The sequence below is a fragment of the Botryllus schlosseri genome, chromosome 9 (genome assembly GCF_051294905.1).
Source record: "Botryllus schlosseri isolate E-star chromosome 9, Bs_hap1, whole genome shotgun sequence".
NCBI lineage: Eukaryota > Metazoa > Chordata > Ascidiacea > Stolidobranchia > Styelidae > Botryllus > Botryllus schlosseri.
Genome location: NC_137244.1, coordinates 9,367,229 through 9,392,026, shown reverse-complemented (window position 1 = coordinate 9,392,026; position 24,798 = coordinate 9,367,229). Strand labels below are relative to the sequence as shown.

At 40.2% G+C, this 24,798-nt stretch overlaps 1 protein-coding gene across 2 annotated transcripts; it reads right to left on the bottom strand.

The window, feature by feature from the left end:
* Window positions 1-1,828: 1,828 nt before the first annotated feature.
* Window positions 1,829-24,700, bottom strand: LOC145445897 (calcium-activated chloride channel regulator 3A-1-like). Of its 2 annotated transcripts, none has more exons than XM_080324052.1 (18): window positions 24,448-24,700; window positions 23,782-23,922; window positions 23,568-23,718; window positions 23,347-23,470; window positions 20,603-20,822; window positions 18,424-18,687; window positions 17,392-17,631; window positions 17,201-17,314; window positions 16,973-17,140; window positions 16,307-16,570; window positions 16,082-16,240; window positions 15,695-15,794; window positions 15,534-15,613; window positions 15,103-15,193; window positions 14,331-14,454; window positions 10,385-10,536; window positions 6,149-6,514; window positions 1,829-2,969 (listed from the first exon to the last, which is right to left on the bottom strand). In XM_080324052.1, exons 1-18 carry the CDS (start codon window positions 24,610-24,612, stop codon window positions 2,476-2,478), a joined length of 3,417 nt encoding a protein of 1,138 aa, XP_080180178.1. In that variant the 5' UTR covers window positions 24,613-24,700; the 3' UTR covers window positions 1,829-2,475. The 2 variants fall into 2 exon arrangements, with proteins under 2 accessions (XP_080180178.1, XP_080180179.1); XM_080324053.1 differs by having other exon boundaries at window positions 20,603-20,780.
* Window positions 24,701-24,798: the final 98 nt, after the last annotated feature.

Sequence of the window (24,798 nt, the reverse complement as noted above, 5' to 3'; positions counted from 1 at the left end):
GGGTGGTAATGGTCGTCCGTAAGCTCATACAATATGTTTTGGAAAGTCTTTACACAATTACGGCATAATTATACAAATTCTTAAAAACATAATTTCGTATGTCTTGGGGCGTCGAGGTGCGGTATTGGCCAACGCCGAAATGACCATTTCAATAAAGTAGTGCTTCCCAACATTTTGTAGCTTGCGACCCACTTTTCATCCATATTTCATTGCGAGACCCGTCAGGCACCCTTTCGCGACTAACGTTTGAAACCACTGATCGTGGGCGCCAGTTTTTATGTTTTCAGTGCGTTACAGTTACCTGGTCGCGCCTAGCGTGAATATTTTCCCCAATTCATGAGGGCATTCGGTCAATGATACTGACAATTAAGTATACTACTCTGAATTATGGGCGACAGCAATATTTGGATAGCCATTTAGGTGCCTACATGGTCAATGGAAAATTGGGTTCATACAACATGTTTTTGGAAAGTATTTACACAATTATGGCATAATTTTACAACTTTAAAAAAACATTATTTTTTTAAAAGGCTATTGTTTAAAACACCATTTAAAACATGTTAAAACATGTAAACACCGTTTGTTTTAAATGCAACCCTCGCGGTGAGGCTCATGACTGGTGAGACACGGAGTCCCTTAAATTCGGCTTTATATTCTCTATTGTCCTTTGCTCGTCAAATCTTTTTTTACAGATCAGAAAAATTTAATATGTGACTCACGAAGATCAAACTCAAATGGTTGAAAACATCTTTCCGACCGTGGAAAATCAGGGTTAGATTCATGATTGGGGATGCAGATTTCCTTGGAATAAAATTCGCAAATATCGAAAACCTACAAGGTTAGCTGATTGAGGTGGCGTCCTGTTTCTTATCACATTAACCATCTTCACACGCCAGCTATCTGGGCTGCTCCTCGCTCTCTGATCCGCGTAAGCTGTGTCTTACAAAACCCTAGAACTGGGCCGTGCAGAAAGCCGTCAGATATGCCATCAAAACATGGAATAATGGCCTGGTTTAAATGAATTTTGCAGCAGTTGAAAACACCGTGAAGGTCACAAACAACGACAATGCAGGGTATGTAAATTGCTACTAGCTATCACATGCCCCAATTTAAGACAGGTATCGGTGGAAATACATAACAGCTGCATTAGTAAGGGAATGTATTTGCTGCGCATTTCGTATTAGCCGTCGCTATACAACTCATACAGCAATGTACTGTCGGTTTCCGAAATCGATAGCGCGTTTCACTGTATTGCGATTGTCCGATCACGAATCGAGGACATTGTTGTCAAGTAAACGGACTTTATGTTAGGAATCCACATAGGCCTACTAGTTTGTGAAAATATCGGAAACCACAGTATGTTACTATCGATGCAGGAACTACCTTAATGTAAGGAATGCAGTGATTTCGCCAAATGATTGGACCAGACGTAGTACGAGTTACCATATACACCAGAGTACCAACACTCAAGTTTTTTTTACGACCCGCATGCAACGCTTTCAGGGTCGCATAAGACATGTCCCTAAATCCCTCGTTCATAATGAAGGGTACATGAACCGTACGCCTTGAGGCATTCAATATTTTACTATCGTTTGCACTACATCTACCTGTTTCATAATAATTCTGCTGGTTATATAACCCAATTTTTCTCGTCGTATTGGCTGAAGTTGAATGTAACAATGAAGCATATTATCCACTGTGACTAAATAGACGAATTTATATTTCAATTTAGCGTGTATGGAGTTTCTCAAACCAACTAATACTCCCACACGTGATTCACGGTCAATTCAGCTTTCCATTCAATAGTAATATTACTCGAAACAATAACTTATAACTGGTAATTTATTCACAAAAGGATATTCCGCTGACATCCATCAGTAACAAACGTCAGAATCGCATTCTGACGTAATATTAACAAAAGCAAACAATTTGTTACTGGTTGTTTGTTTTCTTATAACGTACCACGCTATATCTACCAGCGATATACTATTGTACCTTGTACGTTATAAGAAAAAAAAAACGATTATTCGACAGTGTAGGTTACATCATAAAAACGAAATATTTCTTACATTTCCAACGTGCTTCATAATATCACTGACGTTCCATAATTATGAAAGTCATACGAAAGGCTACCAGAGGATAAATTATCCATATCTAATTATTGTTTCGAGTAATTCAAATGTTTTGTACCCCAACTGTCTTGTTTGAATTCTAATATTCCCCATCAAACATTCTAGTTCAATGGTGTGCAGCTGTCCTGTCTATAAACCATAATATTGTTGTATTGAAAATATCACGATTCTGAGGAATATCTCAACGTATAAAGTTGATCGTCTAATTTTTCAAATATAAATAATAATTGCTGAATACATATATAGGGTAACGTGACGAATACTAGGTATATTTCAATTCTTATTCCAGTTATGCCGCGGCGATTGATTATTATTTATTATGATTTCGTACAGCTGCTGCTTTCTAAGCTTGATTTCTTGCTTTCAACTCATCCACATAGCTTAAATATTTCTCTTCCATATTTTGTCCGTTATGGCTTCCGTGATCTGGATCATTTTCGAGGTTGGAATGAGAGATGATATTCATTCGAGCACTCATGTTTTGCTGGTCACTAGGCTGGGTATTAACGTCACTTCGATGCCCACCAGTTGCGTAGTCTTGTCCGTAACCCGGGTATGTTGTTTGGGTTTGTACTGTTGGCTCAGAACCATATCCGTTCATCTGTCCGATATGTATGTTCTGATAAACGTTCGTGTCGTCTCCACCATCCAAGTGTGTGCGTCCGCGAGGTCGCGCCCGAGGTCCTTCGTTGGCTTCTGACGCTAATTGATATGGGTTACTGGAGGGGCATCGTACGTCACTGATATTTTTAATCGTCCTCGTCGCTGACGTGGGTCGTTGACCTGACTTTTTGTTTGCTGTCTTCCTCCGGAACCACATGTAGACAATTGTGGCGACTGGAAAACGTTGTAATCAAAAATGATGATGACAAACACCGGGCATAGGCTATATGTTCATGTTCATGATAAATGCTAGGGATGGTGTGAACCCCTGGAAGGTTCAGGTTCATGTGAACGCGAACCTTTTTTTAAATGTTCTGTGTGAACACCGTCAACCTCGTGACGTCACGTGACTTCAATTTTCTAATTCCAACCCTACTGAAGTGATAGCTTACATTAAGTACACGATACCTAGCGACGACTCGGGCCACATAATGCCACAATGCTGAAGTACATATTGACGTCTTAAACGTCGCCAAATGTATGAACTGTGGCAGACAAATGATATAATATCCTATAAAATCACTATCTTCCGTCACTTTGCCAACAATATCGACGATTACTTGCTAGGGAATATCAGCTTACGCCTTAACGGTCTAGGCCAGACCGGACAATGTATTCTGCGTCTGAGTATTGCTACTAGGGATGGTGTGAACGTGAGGTTCACATTCGCGTTCTGTGTGTGAACCTCGGAAATTTAGAGGTTCGCGTTCACAACAGAACCTTGGTAGGTTCTGCACTGTGAACCTTTTTCATATACTACAATTTTCACTTCATTACAACATCGTTGGCTCAAATTTATTGCATTTCAACTGCAGGCCACTCTATATGCATGGCGCTATAGGCATAAAAATCATCACTAAACGAGCATGTACTTTGACAATCTCAAAAGTTTTACTTGCTTTGTTGCAAAAGTTTGCTCGAAATATCCAACTTTCCGTTTGTAAATATTTATTGACTCTCTGCTGCGAGCTTGACCCACAATCAAAAAACATCACGGTCGAAATAAGCTACGTAGGCCTATAGTCAGCGAATGATGCTTATTCCATTAATCAATCTAGCAGGCGTATGGGGTCAATCTTTACTTCATATGTTTACTGGATCATTAAAACCAAATCGGTGCGATTGAGGCGTTGGCTACTGCTGTATAACTTGTTAATGGGGTAATATCGAGAGCAAGTATAGAAACCCGTTTCACACTCTGCTCGATATCAATGTAGCAATACTCAGACGCCGAATACATTTTCCGAACTGTCATACGAAAAATGTGACTCGAGTCTGACTTGAGTTAAGTCATGACTCGAGTCATCCCAACCCTGCTACAAGGCTATAATCTGCATCTTCCTTGCCCGACGACATATGCACATCATGTAGCCTACTCATGGTATGCATATACGCAGATCGTGTGTATGTATATCATGAGTCGGTGTATATGCCGCAAGAACATCAAAGACAAAAATAAACTACGTCCCTTCCTTCCCTTATATTCCCTGGTAAGTCCTCGTCAAAATTGTTGGCAAAGCGACGGAAGATATTGATTTTATGAGATTATTATATTATTTGATTGCCCCAGTTGATACATTTGGCGACGTTTAAAACGTCAATATGTATTTCAGCATTGTGACGTAATGCTGCCCGAATCGTCGCTAGGTATCGTGTACATTAATATAGGCTATCATTTCATTGAAGGATAGGTAGGAATTAGCAATATGACGTCCCGTGACGTCATGAGGTTCACGTTCGTGTTCACACAGAACCTTTCAAAAAGGTTCGCGTTCACACGAACCAGAACCTTTTAGAGGTTCACACCATCCCTAATTGCTACGTTTCTATTGAGCAGAGTGTGAAACGGGTTTCTATACTTGCCGCCGATATTACCCCATTAAAAAGTTATACAGCAGTAGCCAACACCCCAATCGCACGGATTTGATTTTTTAGATACAATGAACATATGAAGTCAAGATTGACCCATACGCCTAAAGAATTTTTTTTTACATCGGACAACGATATCAATTTCATTTCGCTCACTACCTACATGTAGTGTATTTCGCTCTTGATGTTGTGTGATTGCATATCAAGCTCACAGCAGCGAGTCACTAAATATTCACAAACGGTAGCTTGATATTTCGAGCAAACTTTTGTAACAAGGCAAGTATAATTTTTGAGATTGTCAAGGTGCATGCTCGTTTTGTGTTGATTTTTTTATGCTGCCAGCGCCATGCATAGAGTAGCCTACCCCGTAGTTGAAATGTAATAGATTTAAACCAAAGATGTTATAATGAAGTTAAAATTGTACTATATGAAAAAGGTTCACAGTGCAGAACCTATACCAAGGTTCTTTTGTGAACCTGATCCTCTAAATTTCTGAGATTCACACACAGAACACGAACGTGAACCTCACGCTCCCACCATCCATAATAAATGCTATCTGCTGGATGGTTCTTTGAATAGAGTAAATGTGAAAGTAATATGTTGCGGTTGCACGTTAGTACAAATAGTCTGCGTGTGAATCACGCATCGTGAGAGCGGTCACTGCCGGAATCGATAGGATTTCACTGAATATCGTAAATGGGTGATTTTTTAAATCACTTGTGCAGTGGTTTTCAGTCTCTTATAGCCGTGGCTCACAATTGTCTTTGTTTATAACAAGTCCGTGGTTCACCCGTTAATGTTCTGCTCGAAATCTTGAAGGAAATATGTATTTATGACGTATTGTGATCTATTAGGCAAGCGTAGGAAGACTTCTGAACGGCATATAACATGTGACAAATGTAATGTTTCATTACTGTTGTGCTGGTTTTCAGGCATTTTTATCATAAACTTCCATCCCGTTTATGTCGTCAATGGGGGCAATACGCCAGCGCTATGTCATGACATATGTCACAGCCGAGTTTTTTTTTTTAATTTCGGATTTGGCGAATAATTATAATCGACGAGACCAACAAGAATAATCTTTCCGACTACCCCATGATTCGAAAAATAGCTCTGAAGTCCACCATACTCAAAAGGACGACGGGTTAGGAAAACCTGTTCTACGATTCACAAGGTCCCGTCATTTTATGCTCATGCGCACACACCGGCTTAGAAGTGCAGACACCATCAATTTTGTGCGGGGTAAGTCAGGAAAATATTGTTCAATATATTTTCATGAATGAAACGATCACGTCAATCGACTTTGCTAGGCCAAAAGTTTGTTAAGGCAAGCCGATTTGCAGTTGCAGATAATAAATATTTAAGCCATAATGCGATCCTCACAATATCATAAAGGACCTCTATAGTTTAAATATTACGGAAGCGGAGAAGGAGCTTGTTCTTGCTGACAGGCCTATCCAATTGCTATAAAGAGCTGTACTCACCGATGGCGACAAAGAGAAGTACAGATATGAGAATTATCCACCATATATCTTGCTCTTCGGAAGGCGGAAATACGATGGGTTCGATAAAAATACTCAACACTGGTACATTGGATGGCTCAGCGTAATTCCCCGCTTCGTCGTATGCCACGATTGCAAGACCGAAATAAGTACGTGGGATGGTGTGTCCGTCGCCGTCCATTGGTAAATCAAGGTTGGTTATTAGAAATTGCTCCATACCACCAGGTGGTAATGGCTGAGTCAGATTGCCGGACGTCAAGTCGCTTTGATTCAACGGTATATTATCGTTGAAATTTCTGATCAGATTTGAAAAGTTCCCGAATGAATATCGCAATTCGTAACCGGACGCTGCGCAAAATAAAATGGCAAATATTCATCGAACAGCATCTTAGTGGTACAGAACTTTAATATACAATTGAATATAATATATTAATATTGAAATGAATCCGACTATGTTTTCCTCTACCAAGTTTCTATGTGTCGGAGGGAGTCTGGGATCGCCGACACCACTGCGATTGCAGTGACTTAAAAGGCCAAGAAATTACACTGAGCCGAGCTTGAACGTCGGCAGGAAAGATCCGATGAATGAAAGCGCATGGTAGAGAGAAAGACTGATTCGGGAAATAGAGATTGCAAGAGCAGTGGCCATGAAAAAATGCATTGAACTGTTGAAATTACCATTGTGCCAATGTCGTGAAGCACAAAGCCTCATAAGGCTATAAGCACCACTGTCGTACCTTTTCAATATAATACAATACAACCCGACTATTTTCGGATGACAGTCGTCAGGGGTATGGCAGACCGGGGACATTTCCAACAGTTTTTGTATTTTCTAACATTACGTGTTTTTTCGTGGTAATTTCATTTCCAAAGTTTTCTATAAAGAAGCCAAAAACTCGATAGTTGATATAAAAACTACAATGGAACTCAATCAACAACAAATCATGAAATTTTTTAAACGCAAAACTCGCCGCTCAAATGTTACGATCGCCCTTTATCGACGGGCAATTGCACCGCCCATGTGGAACAATTATAACAGTGTTATTTATAACTAGAAACAAAATAAATTATCAACGGAGACGCGAGCACAAATTGTATTATTTCATAAAGCTAAAGAAAGTGGAGTTTGAACGCTTCCATGCTACGTCCATAGCATTTTTGGCATCTGAATACACTATCACGCGTCGTGCCTTCTTCATGTGCCCAAAGTGAACAAGAAACGCATTCATTTCATCATCTCCCTACACATATGTTCAGCGTGCACAACGGGTTGGGCATTCGGTAATCTGACTAAAATATCTTGGTTCAATGGGCCGATGATGGTGTAGCAAAACGAGGACGCGACATTCATTGGCGTCGAAGCTAATGGCATTCTTCTGTTCCGTACAAAATTGAAATAAATTGTTCACACCAAGTGACAAATTGTAAGTGGGCCATGATCAAAGCCGTGGGATGAGAATTCAGTCATGGGTGAGTTCTTAAATGATCATTGAAGTCGACACACCAAAAGTAAATCAACATGATGAAGGGTGGTAGAATCACGGAAATAACCGAACCCTAAGATATTCTCATCACCAGTTCTGTATTTGGCCGTTACCGACAGATGATGGTGTTAGAATTGGTATGGCAAGAGAATCTGTTCTGGCATTGAACTTTTGGCTGTCGCAAGATTCATCTGCAGTAGATAAATGGGTTATACCAACATGAATAGAGATATTTAGCATTGAAAAGATATTGTAACGGGGCAAAAGTAACAGGGTATTCCACAATTGCCCCTGACCCTCTCGGCATGGCTACTGTCTAAGTATTATGGTACTTTCCCAGCTATTCAAGTCTTAGTTTTCCTATCATCACGGTGGAGCACATTGTTCCGGCTACATATATTACGCAGTGTTGGGATCAAGTCACTACCTTCGGGTCACGAGTCATTTCAAGTCATTGCACATTTTGACTCGAGTCAAGTCAAGTTAATCGATTTTTGAAGGTGACTCGAGTCAGATCAAGTCACTCGAATTTTGGAGGTGACTCAAGCCAAGTCGAGTCAAGTCAAGTCACGAGCCAAGTCACAATTCAAGTCAAGTTGCCTTTTCGGAGTATGAGGCATGCCTACGTATTGCATTTTGCTAGCTGTCTGAAATACAGATTGAGTGGCTATTGATTCTGGACCTATAAACGAATATAGAGTTAACTATAAATGCAAAAAGGCGATTTGTTGCTCGCATGTACGTAGAAATGTTTACCTACGTAAGTAATTGCATGACCTCGGATTATAGTTACCAGCCAAAATAGAGAATAGAGAAACGAATTGATAAGATGCAATGCATTGCCCATTTACAAATTGATAGGATACAATTCCAGCCTGCGCCGATGGTTGAGGACTATATAAACTATATAGGAGTTCAATTTCAATAAAACAAGAGGTTTGGTTAAGTTAAGAACAGAGAACAGAAATAGACATTTTTCTATCAAATTACTTTACTATACTAGTTTACGACAACGTAAGCTGTAAGCTTCCATCACTTCATTTGCGATCAATTTATTTGTGAGAGAACAATGGAGGTTCAATAAAACGCACGATCATTAAATGATTGATCGCTCTCATGGGTTACACCAGCGTTTCGCGTGCAACCCGAACATATGCAAGATACAATGATTTTTATCGACATCGATTGCATGATGACTCGAAATTGTCTCGTGAATATTGCTCGGAGACACGAGTCAATCCACATTTTTGATACGCCGATTCAAGACAAGTCAAGTCATTTTAGCAAAGTGACTCGAGTCAAGTCAAGTCATACGTAAAAGGTGACTCGAGTCTGACTCGAGTCAAGTCATGACTCGAGTCATCCCAACACTGATATTACGTTGTGACCACTTCAGGTATTATTCTACTGACCAAATAATGCCGGACCAGAAAATATTTACTCAATTGTCCAATATTTCGTTTTTTCCAAATTATTCCGAGGTTTCGCGTTGCAGTTCCACGACATCACTTGAGGTATGTTAAGGACATAACTATCGCATGCGCACTCAAAATATCATGGCGATTTATCCACCCTATACTAGGGGTGAGGTCGATTGCTACATTTGCCCCTATAGTTACATTTGTCCCCGGTCTCCCCTAATCGTCAGCAACTATAGTAGATAATTGGAGAGAACATTGTATGTCTACAATAAAGACGTCACAAGCATGAAATTTTGACTAATCGGGGTGATTATATTACATACCACTAGTCTGGCTTCGAGTAGAGTGCATTGAGCACATGCGGCGATCTATTTAATTTATTATATTATATTATATTTGACGAAAAACTCATTAACAAGTTGTAAATCACTGCGCATGACTCGACCAAGTGACTCCAGACTCGTACGGCCGAGACAGGCATTTCATTGTAACTTCCAAGAATATCAAAGTTCCCAATTATTGATATTTTTTCTATCAGTACTCGCACATCAAAATTAGGCCAGAAATTAACAGGAATTATGGAAATCAGCATACTGTGAATGCGAGGCATTTGATATCACCAAAACAGAACTGTAAAATATTGGGTTGGACAATAATTGAGCTCGAAAGTGAAGAGTAAACACAATGACTTTTAGACGAAAGAGCTAGAATCTTAACAGTCCGACTCGGGCTTGACTCTATACACTGCATGACTTGGACAAGGACTTGACTCTATGATGAATTGGAAATAACTTGATAGTCAAAACTATGTTTATAAGATTGACTTGTGACTCAGATCTTTGTGGCTTCGTTGCAATCCTGATGATTTACAGTCTTCTACGATGTCTATGCTACAATGGTGTTGCTTAATCTGAGCGATAGCTTTGCCCAATCCTCCAAATCATTCATCAGTTTTAATTGTAGAAACGGGATTATTCATTTAGTCGTCTGTATACAGGTATACGGAATATAATGTGTCTAGGAAATGGAGTTAGCGTCACTTTCCTAAAATGGCCCGGGAGTTCTGATTTCGTGCACAAAATGACAGTCTGAGATTTGAACTAAATGTATGAGTCCCTTTTCTGTACCAAATCATAGGTTTATTGATATCTTAGTTTTCATTGATAGAACTATGCAATATACATGTCTCCAGATTACCGCTGGTATGTTTGAGATATAGGGCGGTAGTAATAGAAGTAGCAATAGTCTGGTCACATTGAAAAATTTAGAAGGTACGTTGACCGTCAAGCGAATGAGCATTGTCGTTTTCCCACCTGTTCCGCTATCGTAATCATCTCCCGGCGCTGTGAAGACAAGTACGATGCCCTTTTTAATATCGGTCAAATCCTTCTGACGCAAACGCGCGTCGATTATTTTTCCTGGAGGGTAAATATCCCGGACGATTATGTCATTCACATTCACCGTACTGCAATTGTAAAACGTTCAACCAGTCAACTGTGGTATCGGGAATAAACTGTGTTGAAACGACATATGATCCTTCACTAAACAGTCCAACCAGGATATCGACGACAATGGTTTGTTGCGTAGAGTGAGTTCTAGGCTACTTCTAACGCATAGAAATGAGATGACCGTTTAATACAGTTCTCAACCTGGGGTCCGCGAAACCTCTAAGTTTGCAAAATGGTTGATAACCTAATTTTTATATTTTTTATATTAGAGAAATCACGAGGCAGTTTGTGCTTCATAATACGGCTGAAACTTCATGATTCACATCAACAGAATTGCCATCTCAGATGAAATAACTGTGCAAACTCATTTTAATTGCCAGTATCCTTCTGATACAAACATATTGCTGTTTAGAGAAGTTATGTTGGGGTTTGTAAAAAAATAGAAGTTGAAGTAGTAAGGTCGATAGGGTGACAGGTGACCTCGAAATGTTTTCAAAAATCAATTTTCTCCTGTAATATACATAGGCCCTTTTCCAGAGTAACTTCAAGCTGAGCTGTTAGATTGAAATGACGAGGCTTGATGGTATACGTTTATTACGAAATGTCTTTCCCTGTTTTGGCGCCGATGCCATCACACCAAATGGTTTCATTGGAATCGTTGCCCGTTATTATAACATTCGCCACCACCTATCTTCAGGGTTGTAATGACTCGAGTCAGACTCGAGTCACGATTTTCTGATGACTCGACTTGACTTGAGTCATTTTCTCAAAATACGGAAATGACTCGACTCGACTCGACTCGAGTCATTACGCATGACTCGAGCCAAGTCATATGACTCGACACACAGACCGCCAAGACCGATATTTCATCGTAATTTCGAAGAATATTAAAGTAACCTCCCTATTGGGATTGCGTCTATCGGTACTAGTAGGCCTACTTGAAAATGCGATCAGAAACTGCTAAAAGAGAGGAAAACTACTATATTAGAAATGCGAACCATTCAATATCACTAGACAGAGTTATAAAAAGTGAGTTTAACAAGATTTTTTCTGGAAACTGAGCCGTCAACTCATTGACTTGAACTTGGACTCGAGTCATAATACCATGACTCGGACTCGACCCTCTGATCGACGACTTGGACTCGGACTTGACTCGGTGGTGAGTTGAAAATGACTCGACTTGACTCGAGTCAAATCTATAAAAGTGAAATTGACTTGTGACTTGGAACCTAGTGACTTGGTTACAACCCTGCCTATCTTTGCGGAAATGGATATCAGCACCCGTTCGTATCACATCGAAAACGCGGTATTTGAAGACACAATCACGTATTAAAGAAATGCAGAAATGCGCTTTGCAATAATATAAGTCTACCCAATCTTTACATAAATAGTACATGATGTTATTGTCAAGAAAAGTCATTTTATCGCCGTTTATAAATAGCGTACAGTTAATATTTGCACAAGAAAGGTGACAGCTGCACGTTATTTGGACTAGATTTGAACAAACAAAAAATGGGGGTCGACGGAGGTCCGTGAGGATCCAAAGGGGGTCCGCGGGGACAAAAAGGTTGAGAACCACTGGTTTAACATTTATCGATTCAATGCGTTGATCAGCAATCGTAGCCATATAGCTGTTAGAAAAGATTTGAATAATGATGTCGGTATATAATAGGAAATTTCAAATCTTTTCACAGCAATATTGTGATTGTCATCTTCGTGATTCATGAATAGGGCGGTTTTTTTGAAATGTCAAAATTTTGTCAAAATTGTAGCGTTAGGTCAAAATTTGTGGAATTTGTTTACAAAGTCAAATTTTTTTGACCCCTGCATTTCGTTTGTGTCGTATATTTTGCACTGTCGGTGAACTATGATATTTTAGCTTCTAGCCTACTTTATAGGCCGACCGCTGTATACGGCCCATTGTCTGCTCATTGTGAATCATAAATGGCCAAATGAAGCAAATAGGTTGACATGGTGTAATGGTCAACGTACCGCAATATCCTACCTGAAGCAAGACTGCTTGGGCATTGCATGATTCTTATATCAAAAAGCGCATGATGGAAAATTGTGATATAGACAACATGGTCAGAATGAAGAACACGGTGTGTCACCAGCAGTGTACGCACAAGTTCAGAGTAGTCATTCAACACAACAACTGCTGCTGTTGAACGTTTTTTCTCCATCCTTGGCAAGCTACTTAATATAAGGACAGACACTGGTTCAGCCTGCACTAGTTCATCCCGACGGTGATCGACCATATTCTCCAAAAAAACAGTCGGACAGATCTTATCATGAATTCAAACCAAAGATCGGCTGATTCTCATGATCAAGCCATATTTCTGATTGTCTCGTTCATTGGCTATAGCACCCAATACAGTGACCTTAGATATGTAAAAACTATTGCAAGGTTTTTTTGCAAAAAATTCAACAAATAATACACACATATTAACGGATTGCTCTGGCATTTTGTCAACCCAAATCATACCCTTTGCGGCCCGTACTTCAATTAACCTTGAAGGGGTAAAATTTGCGTTACACTAATATGAAAATCTGAGTCTGTAAAGAGGGTATCCCGTCCACGTGTTTCGCACTACTCGCACTGTTATTACGAGAAATTCTCTGGGCTCCTCAGCGGCGACCTCACTACTACGGTGGTGCATTGAAAGCCCAGAATGAAAGTGAGCCGTGCTACAAGTCGGCAGCAATGACCACGATGGGGACGCAAGGGAGCGAAAGAGAATGAAGAATGACAGCGAGAGAGATTGATGGACGTTCCCAAGATTACAAAGAAGCAAAAACCTCTGAACATTATGAAATTCGTGTCGTGGAGCACAAGGCCTAAAAAGGCGATAAGCTCCACTGTGTTGTGCCCATTAATACAATACAATACAATACAATACAGCTCTGCGAAAGAAAGCAGAAAGTTAATTTGTCGTCATTTTTTCAGTCTGTCGCCGGCTCAGACTGGCTGATACACTGTACGTTTCCCACTACACCGGCTTCCAAACCAGGCGATGGTTACGTAATAATTATAGTGCGAAAATATTGATTCACTACGGCTTGTGAGAGCTACGATTAGTGGTGCGTCGTAACTCCTAAGTCGAACAAGTTTTTACAATTACGTCGGAACTACCACAGTTAGGGAAACACTGCCCGTGAATTTCTTATTTGGTTCATTTGAATTATCCCACCACAGAAAAATTACCAATTACGATTTTCATCCGCACTCATCCGGATTTTCATTCGCACCACCTTCGTCATTCGCACTGCACGGGCACGGGATCTAATGACCTATGAATGATACAAAACATGCCCAAATCCGTCTTTGGACAAATGATAACGTAATTGTTTGCCATGCCAGTACATGCGCGTAAGTCCACAAAAGCTCTTCAATTGATTTGTGAATCGACGTCCAACGAACGATTTGTAACTTCATATAATCAACTTATTGTTGTCAAGTTGAGGCAATAAGCTGGTCATTATAAGCGCGGAAAGAACAATATCAGTAAAACTGAAATACGGAAGGATTATCTTCACCAATATGGTTCGATTGAATATTATATTCATATTGAAATGAACCCGAATATTTTCGGCTGACAATCGTCAATATGGTTCGGTGCTTCATCATCAGTATTGATTACATCTATTGAACACTATTTCTATTGTATGGCATCAAATGGTGGAAGAGATTTCAGCATTATTGTACTGTATGAATTCACATTCTAACATTCGATAAATCACAATGCTACCGAAAAGATGATCGGTTCGATGATTCAGCGAAACTGAGATGACATTTGCAAACCAAGTTTACCCGGAATAGTCAAATGATCCTGACGGTACAATGCGAGTAAAATTGCCGAACTCATTTGCTTGAACTCCAGAATTTCCGGATCTTTCCTGCGATATCGCGCCGTTCGGATTCACAACGACGTTTCCTTTTAAAGATTGTTCACACTTACTGGTGATATTCATGACGAGTTTTGAAATGTATAGTAGAACTAAGGTTGCATTTAAAACAAACGGCGTTTTAAAACACTTTGTTTAAAACATATTTCAAACAGTGTTTCGAACAAATGCCTTTAAAACGAATTTCAGTATATCCGTGTATAATTTTGCCATAATTGTGTAAATACTTTCGAACAACATGTTGTAGGAGCCTACGAACGATTTGCACTCAATATAGTCGACGTATATACGATGTGGAATGGCTGGTATCCTCAAAATCGTCGCTGGCTCAACAGTTCAACAGCAAGTAGATATTGATAATAATTGGTATGGAATGGACGTTCTGATGATGATGACCGTCGACCGTAAAAATGCTGCATAACGATGCAGTCCTGGCTACGGATATTCTTGGTCTGTTCAAGAAAGTGGTTGGAAGCCCTTTTCGTCGAAGGAGCCATATTTACCCTGTATTTTCAATTGTCAATGTTAATCCACTGTGACGTCACAATGAAATATTCGTGACGTGATGGCCAGAAGAAAAATAAAAAAGTATGTTTTAAACAAGGGCCATGTTTTAAACATTGTTGTAAATTGATTTTTGTTTTAAATGCAACCCTAAGTATAACTAAGATACGAACCGTCTTCTGAAATGTAACCCGGAGAGTAATGTGCTCTCGACGCAACTTCGGAAGTGGAATGCGCGGTCGGCGGACCGTTTCCGACGTTAATCTGAAGAAAATATCTCACGCTGTTGGGGAATTTCAGTCGACTATGAAGATACTGAATGTGGACAAGACCTACGGCCTATAAGCTTGTTGTTTGCGATAACATGCCCATCGTTGACATTAAAGATTTCTTCCAGGTATTCCTAACCTATATAGAGGCCGCAGAGAGTTCACCAATTCCATAGACAGTTCTGTTCATTAGAACATTGAATGTGCAATTCAAGATTTATTGTCATAAACGCGCTGGTATAATACAATTACGTGTGTACCAACCATCCTTTTTAGTTGAAAAGAAAAAATGCAATGCAATATCAAAAATGGTATTTGCTTAATATGAAACTCACTAAGACTGAGTAACGTCCGGTTCCGGTGAATTCCGTGAAATATCGAGAATAAATGCCATCGTTTTGTCGGATATCTAAACCTGTAGATGAAGGTAATCGAAGGGCATATATATATCACATTCTCTTCTAGTTGCGTTGCGCGTTGTAAATATACTATATACCTGCTCCGTTATCGTAGAGATCAATTACGGAGACCAACTCGGGCCCCACGATGGTTGCTGTGACTGCCGCGCCAAGTAGAGGATTGTACCCTTGGGTGACCTGGTGTAATACAAAGGAATCTGGATAACTCAACTTGAATACAGGTCATATGGCATACTTCAACGACCGCTGTTATTCCAAACATATGTACATATATACAATTTGAATATTTGCACTACACATTGTAGTGTGCACACAAATGAACAAAAATCTGCGATATACAAATTTCATAAATAGAAAGCAGTAAGCACCCACAAGCCTCGTTGGCAATAGATATCGCCTTTAATAGGGAGTATGACAAAATGTTGTACGCGACCAAAAATGTGACGAAATTGCTCTGACAATACCTTGGCGTAGAGCGCAGCTGCGCCACTATCCACTTGTGTGTTTCCTACTCCAGACTCGACTAAGATTGGTTGCATATATCCGGAAGACGCAGACGTCACCAACGACGTCATTGGCCCAACTTCAGGGATCCCGCTAACATAGTAGATCCATTTTCCGGCCTGTTCATATTGTATGTATATCGAATACATGAATGCACCACACAGTTCAGAATCAATTCGCCTTACCTCAGCTAATCCTGGTATAAGAAATTGGATGGTTCTGAATGCGGCACTCACTGTGTAGCTGTCATTGCCTCCAGCACAGTAGGAATCATCCAGCAAGTAATTAGAATAATAGCATCCAGATGGACTTTCGATTTCGACATTAGGTGGATTTCCGTTGAATGACCAAGTAAATGTGAATATTGTGTCCAGCCCGATCGTGATATCGATATCGACAGAAGAATTGAAGGAGGATCCGCTGTTTATCACAAAACTGGTGCTGTGAATCTAAAAAGTAGGCTACATCATATATTTCCTACTTCCCATCCTGCTATCAGGATAGAGCTTTCTAGAAGTGATTTCAGGTATATTATGTCTCACATAATAAGAATATATTAACGAGGTACCTTTTGGCCAATTACACAGGCTTAATCTATTTTACTTCATGGAAACACTTATGTAAACTTAATGTGGTGTGTTGAATTTTGATTGTGCATACGCATAAAACATATAAGCCTGTAGATGACGTGTAATATTTTAGCAAACCCATATTTTTAATGTAGCAGTTTCAAATGTCATATTGTAGCGTGAAATCTAAGATCGACATATATATGTGTATTACTAAAAGCGCTATATCCTATATCTATATTAATTCTTGACACAAGATGAATACATATAAAAAAGAGCTACCTGGAATCGCTCGTCGTTGCTGGTCTCTTCTACACTTATTTGACTGAATATTTCCAATAGATCACTCTGCGTATTTGCGAAATAGTTCAGCCCTCCACTTTCTTCTGTCAAGTCTTTCAAATCTTGGTTCTCGTCAGTCGCAATAAAAATGGTGTTGGTTGTAATACCCTAAGTAAAACACTGCCTTAATATAGGTTTGGTTGCAGAAAAGTTTTCAATTTTCCCAACCTTCCGCAATACTTCGTCAGAAACCTGGGCGACATACGGCTGCTCGTTTTCGCCGCCATCGGTAATAATTATGAGTTGCCCTCCAGCCGTGGGCTGCCCATATTGTTCAAGTACCTTATTTTGGCAGACAAGAAGGCACATTTACAGATAGCCTACCTAATAAGTAATAACTAATCATAGTTGTTACATACCGAAATGGCAGTTTTAATCCCGCATCCGATACAGGTGCTACCGCTCTTTCCATAAAGTCCTGTTATCGAATTCGCCAACTGTTGGCGGGACTCAAACGTGTTCAGCTGAGTTAGGCTTGCAATGATGAACGCATTCGTTCCGAACCCAACGATGCCGACGTAGCTGTCGTTGGGTGCTGTCACTGTTATGAACTGGTAGGCAGCTGTTTTCAAGCAATCCGACCTCGAGACCCTGCCACACTGAAATTTTAATTCCGAATTGTAACTAAACTATTCATAGAAGTATGTATTCCCTGTATTCTCTAAAAGTGACTCTTAACCGCGGGGCCCGTGGTAGGACGATTTTCGAGGAGGGCGGGGACCCAAGGCCCAGCCACTCTATTGCGGCGAACGTCAGTGCCGCAACTACAATGATTACCAGAAGCGAGTGGCGCATTAGTGTGCTCAGCTAAGACCGTCATAACACCAGTGTTTGCTGGTTCGAGCCTCGGCTTTGCCCGCAGTTTCTACGCGACGGAGGTTCATCTGGCCTTCTAATGGCCGATAGCGCTGTGAACAAAGCGTCTTCAAAGGCCCACAGGAAGAGTGAGCCGAGCTCAATGTCGGCTATCCAAAGCAACGGCGCCAAACTTATCATATGCTCGGTCGTGACGCATAAGGCCTGACCAGGCGATAACCGCTAATGTCGTCATTGTATAAGAATAGGAATAAACAGATGACTGCAAAGACGTTAATCGTCAAAGGTTCGGACGGATTGCTTTCATATCCATCCCATTATCTCAACTATGGCCTTACGACTTTATCTGCGTATCTGTGTCCAGCATTCCATGCAATTGCTGCTATTACGAGTATCAAGAGAAAGGACATGGGGCTGAGCTGTTCACTCTCACACTTAAACAAATTCAATATTGATTGCGAAAAAGCGTCAATGAACCTAACCTACTGTAATGCCGTACGTCATTAGCGTTTTCGTAGAAGAACCAGTAAAGACGGGAGGCGTGGTGCCGAATATGAACTTGGTCCTGAACATACCGAGTCGTCCATGCTGCCAGAATCGTCCAAGACTAGGACGAATCGTTGGTCGTTCCGATCAATGAGCACGTCGAAAACCGGAATCGTTTGATCGATACTCGTCAAATCGCCAGTATTCCAATTTTGAAAGTCTGTCGAGTTTTCTATGACCGACCAGATGCTTCCCAGTTCACAGAGACTATTTTGACTATTGGGTGCGTCCACGTTGTGGATGTTGTGGACATTCGCTTCAATATCGTCTTCATCCCGACAAAACGTGATAATCTACAATTAAAATGCAGCAATATGATATTTACACACTTGATAGCCAATACACAGGCATACGAGAGCTACATGGAATTAGAACAGTACAGCGAGCTCATATTGAAAATTGAGCTACATATGAATCATTCATAAATGATGACTTGATTATAACAAATGCACTTTATAGCAGGAACTCTAAGCCCTTTTTTATATCTTGCACCTTTAAAATTTTTGACAAAACAATGCCCGTTAGATTTCAACTTTCTGAAAGAATTAGGAAATGTTATTTTAATTAAAAACAGGTTTATACAATAACCGATTCCTTGAATATTAATATAATATATATACCACACACTATAAGCAGAATAGTATAAATAAAAAATAATTATTGCATTTTCAGTTAATGTGATTGTTGAGCTTGTTTTGCTCTGACAATGTCTTAATTGCAGATTTGGAAACGGACGCAGACAGTTGCATGTGATCTTGAATATCCACAAGACACGGCGCTATGCTTTGTCTTCCGAGTTAACAGCGCGGAGTAGCATGGCAATTTCATCTATCTTGGGGTAGGCTTTCCTTCATTCTGTCTCAAATATGGCCAATACTATTTTTCCAAATATCTTTTGGAAGCTTAACTTTTCCTTTTGATTCCTCTTTTTAGTGGCGTGTAGATTTAGATGCGATTTTTTTTTTAACTTTTTCATGGCCTCACTGAAAACGGCTGGGTTGCTGAAAACGCAGATTAGGATCATCTGCTTTATAGTTATATGTCACAAATTTGTCGGCGTGACGAAATATTTTTAGGCAATATGTATTGAAAAGTACAGAGCCACGCGGAATATCGGTGTTAACACTGGTCAGCAGCAACATTATCAACCAAATGTACCAGATAGGTGTGTTGATAATCGGGGTGGCAACCGTGGTCAGACTCATCACTTACTCATATTTACCATTCAACGGCACAACACGATCGGGGTCAACTATCGTGAAGCTGTGTAACTCACGTGTTGGAACACTTCTTCGTGCATAATACGAAGGGAAAGTTGACCGACACAACCAACGAAGCAGCCTGCCTCCAACGGGAATATCCGCACCCCGCAAAGACGGTCCCGAGGATTCAAACAGACTGACTTCAAACTGTTCGCACCACCAATCCTGCTATGTGCGCTAAAGGACAGCGAATCCTGTGTGGAAATAACGAGGCTATGTGCCGAAACGGAGGACGAGGGACTGAACCCCAAGCCACCAATCAAGGGACATCGTCTAACCTAGTTTGTGGTAGTCGTTTAGCCGTGTGCACGTTATCTGCGTGTCGAATTACTTTTCTATTTGCAATGAAGTTGTGGGCGCCTGCGGGCCCCTAGAAAAGAAAAAATGCAACATTATCAAATGGATATGGAGATGGCGTTTTGCTAGGAATAACGCGTAGCCTATACGCTGTACCGCAATATATTAATTCTCCAGTTCACGAAAATAGCATCGTTAGTTCGTAATTACTGCCACCCGATATTTAAGGGTGGCAAGATAGCGTATTGGTATAATGCACAACTACAACACTAATGGGTTGCGGGTTCGAGTCCGTCCGAGGTCGACTCCAGAATTTCTCCTACCTAAATGTAGGAAATTTATCAGGCTCCTCCTCGCCATATCATCCGTGTAAGCATTGTTCTGCAAAAAGCCTATAGAAGTGGCCCGTGCTACAAGCTGCGGAATAAAAATGAACAAAATTGGCCTAGTCTGAATGACCATATCAGTCGACAAACACCATAAATACCGCAAACAACGGGTTGAGGTGGATGCCAGTTCAAGATACCCGAACTGGTTGGTCGTTTGGCATCCCCGTTAATTTCATCGCATTGTGTGTCTTGTATATCGCCTTGTGTATTGTGTGTGTGTGTTTTGTCAGTTAGGAGACTTATCCATATTTATATCTTACATTCTCTAAATATTGATATGCCATCAATGATGAATTGACGTAGTCGGGTTGGATTCTGTCAGGATAGAACTGGCAGTAATATGGGTACGAGTTCGTTCTTTCATCAATATCTCTAAGGGTACATTCCTGATACCCTGTTTGATTGTTGCGAATGCTACCAGTAACGCTCTTCGTGCATCTGAAAGATACGATCAATGATATGAAAAGTTCCCTCGTGCACCTGAAAAATATGATATTCTCAATTGCACTCAAACATAATCTGAGTTACGGAATAATTACAGATACGTTCAATAACGATTACCTATCGCCAATGTTCCCTCTAAGCTGCGCGCGTGCGCATTTGCGCAGTGCAGAGCGCACTGAAAATCTAAGCTGCGCACAAGAGAGCCGAAGTGATGACTTTTTTTAATCGTTACGCACCGTTGCCAAAGAGCCCGTGAAAAAATAGAGAGAACATTGCTTATCACGACAATGCTATCATACTCATGAATTTGTGGTTCAATTATTAGCCTCCCGCACCGCTACGTGCTTATCCCAAAAGTGGGACAATGCAAGACCATGGGATTTTATTCCTGTACATCGCAACCTCATGAGTGGTGTACGGGATACCACGGCCCCACAGCGATCCGTTATTGTGTATGCAATATTTGTTGAATTTCCTGCAAAAATATTATTCCCACTTCGCGCCATCTTCTGCGGATAGTTGTTCCATATTCAAAGTCAATGTGTTGGGTACAATAGCCAAGAAGCGGGACTGTTAAAAAATATGGTTTAATCATGAAAATGTGCCGATCTCTGTATCTACACAAATTGGTTTGAATTCTTGATAAGATATGTCCGAGTGGTTTCCATGGTAAAGACTTTGGTCAAAAGGACCGTCGCGGGTTCGCCAAAACTTTCGATATTGATATGCTCGCTAGTCGGCGACAAATAGTCAACTCCTCGCAATCTGAGTAGACATTCGTACACCCCAATTTGAAATCGCGCGTGTCAGAGATGTTTCGTATAAATGTGTTGCGTACAATTGTTGTCTGCGCGTTCTCTATATGTCATACATATCCGCAATATCGTATAGCATCTTACAATAATATTAAAATGCATTATCTTTTATTTTTGAAGCACAGGTCGCCAGATGCCACTAAAACTCAGATTTTGTCGCGGTCTGAACGTTTGGTAACCACAGCTTTAAGGTTATTGAATTTTCAAGTGAGATTGAGCTAAATAGCCGTACACACGGTATCGTGACTTTCTTCGCTCTTCTCAATTACTCGCGAGATAGAAAATGGAACATTGAAAAGAATGGAAATTCGACCAGCGTATTCTAAGGAAGCAAGCTCTCATTGTGCTAGCACTACTCTCCTTGATAGTTAGCAGCTTATTTTCAAAGCCATCAGGCAGAAGCATTATGTTAAATGTGTGGATTTTGCACCCCTTCGACAGACTGGACATCGACCAACACCAAAACCAGAGATGGTTAAAGTAGTCAAGAAAGCTATTCAAGTAGAAGTAGAAGTAGCGATGAAAAAAATCTATTCAAGTACGAGTAGAAGTACTTCTTCCATAAGGCACCTAAAACTACTTAAAGTAGAAGTAGAATTTACTGACTTTCAATCTACTCAAGTAAGTAAGTAGTTTTGAAAACAGTCTTAATTCGTTCGCATGTACTGTCAAAAGCTGCAAATTGAGCTATGCGGAAGGTGCAGCGAGCTTGATTCGTACTGATGTATCCCAGGAGGTATCAATTTACGACACAATAAGCATTCTTTCGGATCACGATACTAACGCTTTGTTTACTAGAAGACCGCGTTTTAGAGAATACAATGGCTGGCGCCCTAGGCGAAGGGCAATATACGGAGAAGTTGTATCGGATACGGTTTCAACACTTTGCGCGATTAGTATACGTTAATAACAAATATTGTGGATCGTAAATTTCATATTTAGTGAAGCTTTATTTTCGAAAAATAGAGTCATTACTACACTTGCTTTTATGCTTCAGCATGTATGTTCTGCAGACAAAAGAACTGAAAGTAATTAGAACTCAGAGTGTGATATTCGATACTGAAAGTGAAATACAAATACCACTTCTGAAAAGCGGAAAATATATTTCATGTCTTTTGTCCATAAGCTTCAAAGGTGATTTGTTAAAACAGGTGTAACATTCAAAAAAGTCAGATTTTCCAGATTAGCAGGACACGTCATGGGCTGATAGATTACGATATGATAGGTATTAGCTAGATTGTGAAACGATAGTTTCAAACGGTATGGTGGGCCATATTTACTGTGATGAAATATTTCATATCGACGACAATGCGGTGTGAGCGGAACCAAGCAATCCGGTACCTCAATTATATTGACGAATACTTTCGTGAAAACATATCTGTCACTCCATAACTAGTGTGCGCGAAGCGCAACAAAATTTCCGGGCTTTTCTTGACTTTTATGAATATAAAATGTTGTTACTCCGTGAAAACAACCCGGAAATTTCTCAGGCTATCTTTCGTATAGATGGGGATTAAACTATTTCTACTTGACAAACTGAAAATAGCGAAAAGTAAGTAGGTAGATCACAAAATATTACGAAGTAGAAGTGGAAGTAGAGAAATTCAGAACTACTTGAGTAAGTACCAGAACTAAAGGAAAACTACTTGAGTACTTCCAAAAAGTAGAAGTACTTCGTTACTGACCACCTTTGACCAAAACAACCCTTTTCATGATTCGTAATCCAAATTGTTGGCTTCACTTACGTGGTAGGAGACGGGCCGTAATCTGCCGCTTGCGGCGTATCTTCCCAATAGAATGGATCGTCGTATGACGTTTCATCGAACACCCCCCAACGATAATGCGCCCATTCGTGCACGACAACTTTTCCTGGTAAATAAATCGCAAATGCATGCATGATAAATCATTGATTGGTTTCGAAACGCGGTGATGTTCAATATTTGATATTTGTATAACTTAGCATTACCTCTCGGTCCGTAATTGTCAACAAAACCACCATCGAGCAAATATGTTGGTGTGTAATGCGTTCTGATACCCATAGACCCACATCCGGCGTATTGTATCGTGTATGGTGTGTTTCCGTAACTTGCGTTCGATGGAGCGACTACAACATCGGCCTTCAATCACATAATGGCATTTCATAACGCTTCGACCACGACACGATTATTATTTATAATAACCCTATCATAATTTTCATTTCCTTTGACGTTCCCGTAACCATATCCATCCCAGGTTTTTGGTAGAAGAATAGTGATTTGTTTGAAATATGCACGATTACCGGTTGCGATATACAGATCTTTCGAAGCTTCTGTCCATGTTTCCTGGCACAGAAAACATAATATCAGGTTCATATCGGCGGATAATGATGAAACAAAGCACACGATAGCGTCATTCGAAGGGAGAAGGAGTTCTTGGTCCCTATTTCTGGAAATATTGGGATCTCATTTTGTAGGCTGCATGGGTGACAGTTTTTATATGATGCTACTTCATGGTAAATCTTTTGAGCTGTTATGGCTATATCGACCTGACATGTCTGGTATTAAAAAAACGAAGTAAGTAACGAATTGGGAGTTACTTTGGCTACTTCGAAATATTCGATATTAGGAGAACGAATGTTGCTGAAGTAAATAAAACGAATCCACCATGACACCATCGCTATCAGTGGTCAAGTACGAAAATGTGACTGACATCTAACACTTATCGAAGAGCCGTACGGAATTGGATTGCAAGGATAACAAAACAACAATTCTCTCATTCCCATATTCATACAATTCACACGTTAATAAATTATCATTGATGTTATATAAAACGGCTTCAAACGGCTGCAAATCCAAATACTGACTTACTTTGACCGCCTTTATCAGATGCTCGTTCTCCGTCACGTCTGGATGGATTGCTATTACTAATCCAGTATATCCACTTTTCGATATCGAGACGTCCGTGTAGGATAGAGAAGCTCGCGAGCTACCTAACATAGCCCAAAATACCACCAATAACCATATTTTTTGCATCGCGTTACATACAATACACCACAGCCTGTTTGTTAACACAGATTGTCGAAGTAGCTAACGAATAGATCGGAAGTGTATCACAAATCAAGAATGCATTCTCTTAACGCCTCCGGAAGTTAATTATTATATATTTGTTGACTTCAGAATACCTTGACAATTCGTTTTGTTTGTAAGGAAACACTAGGC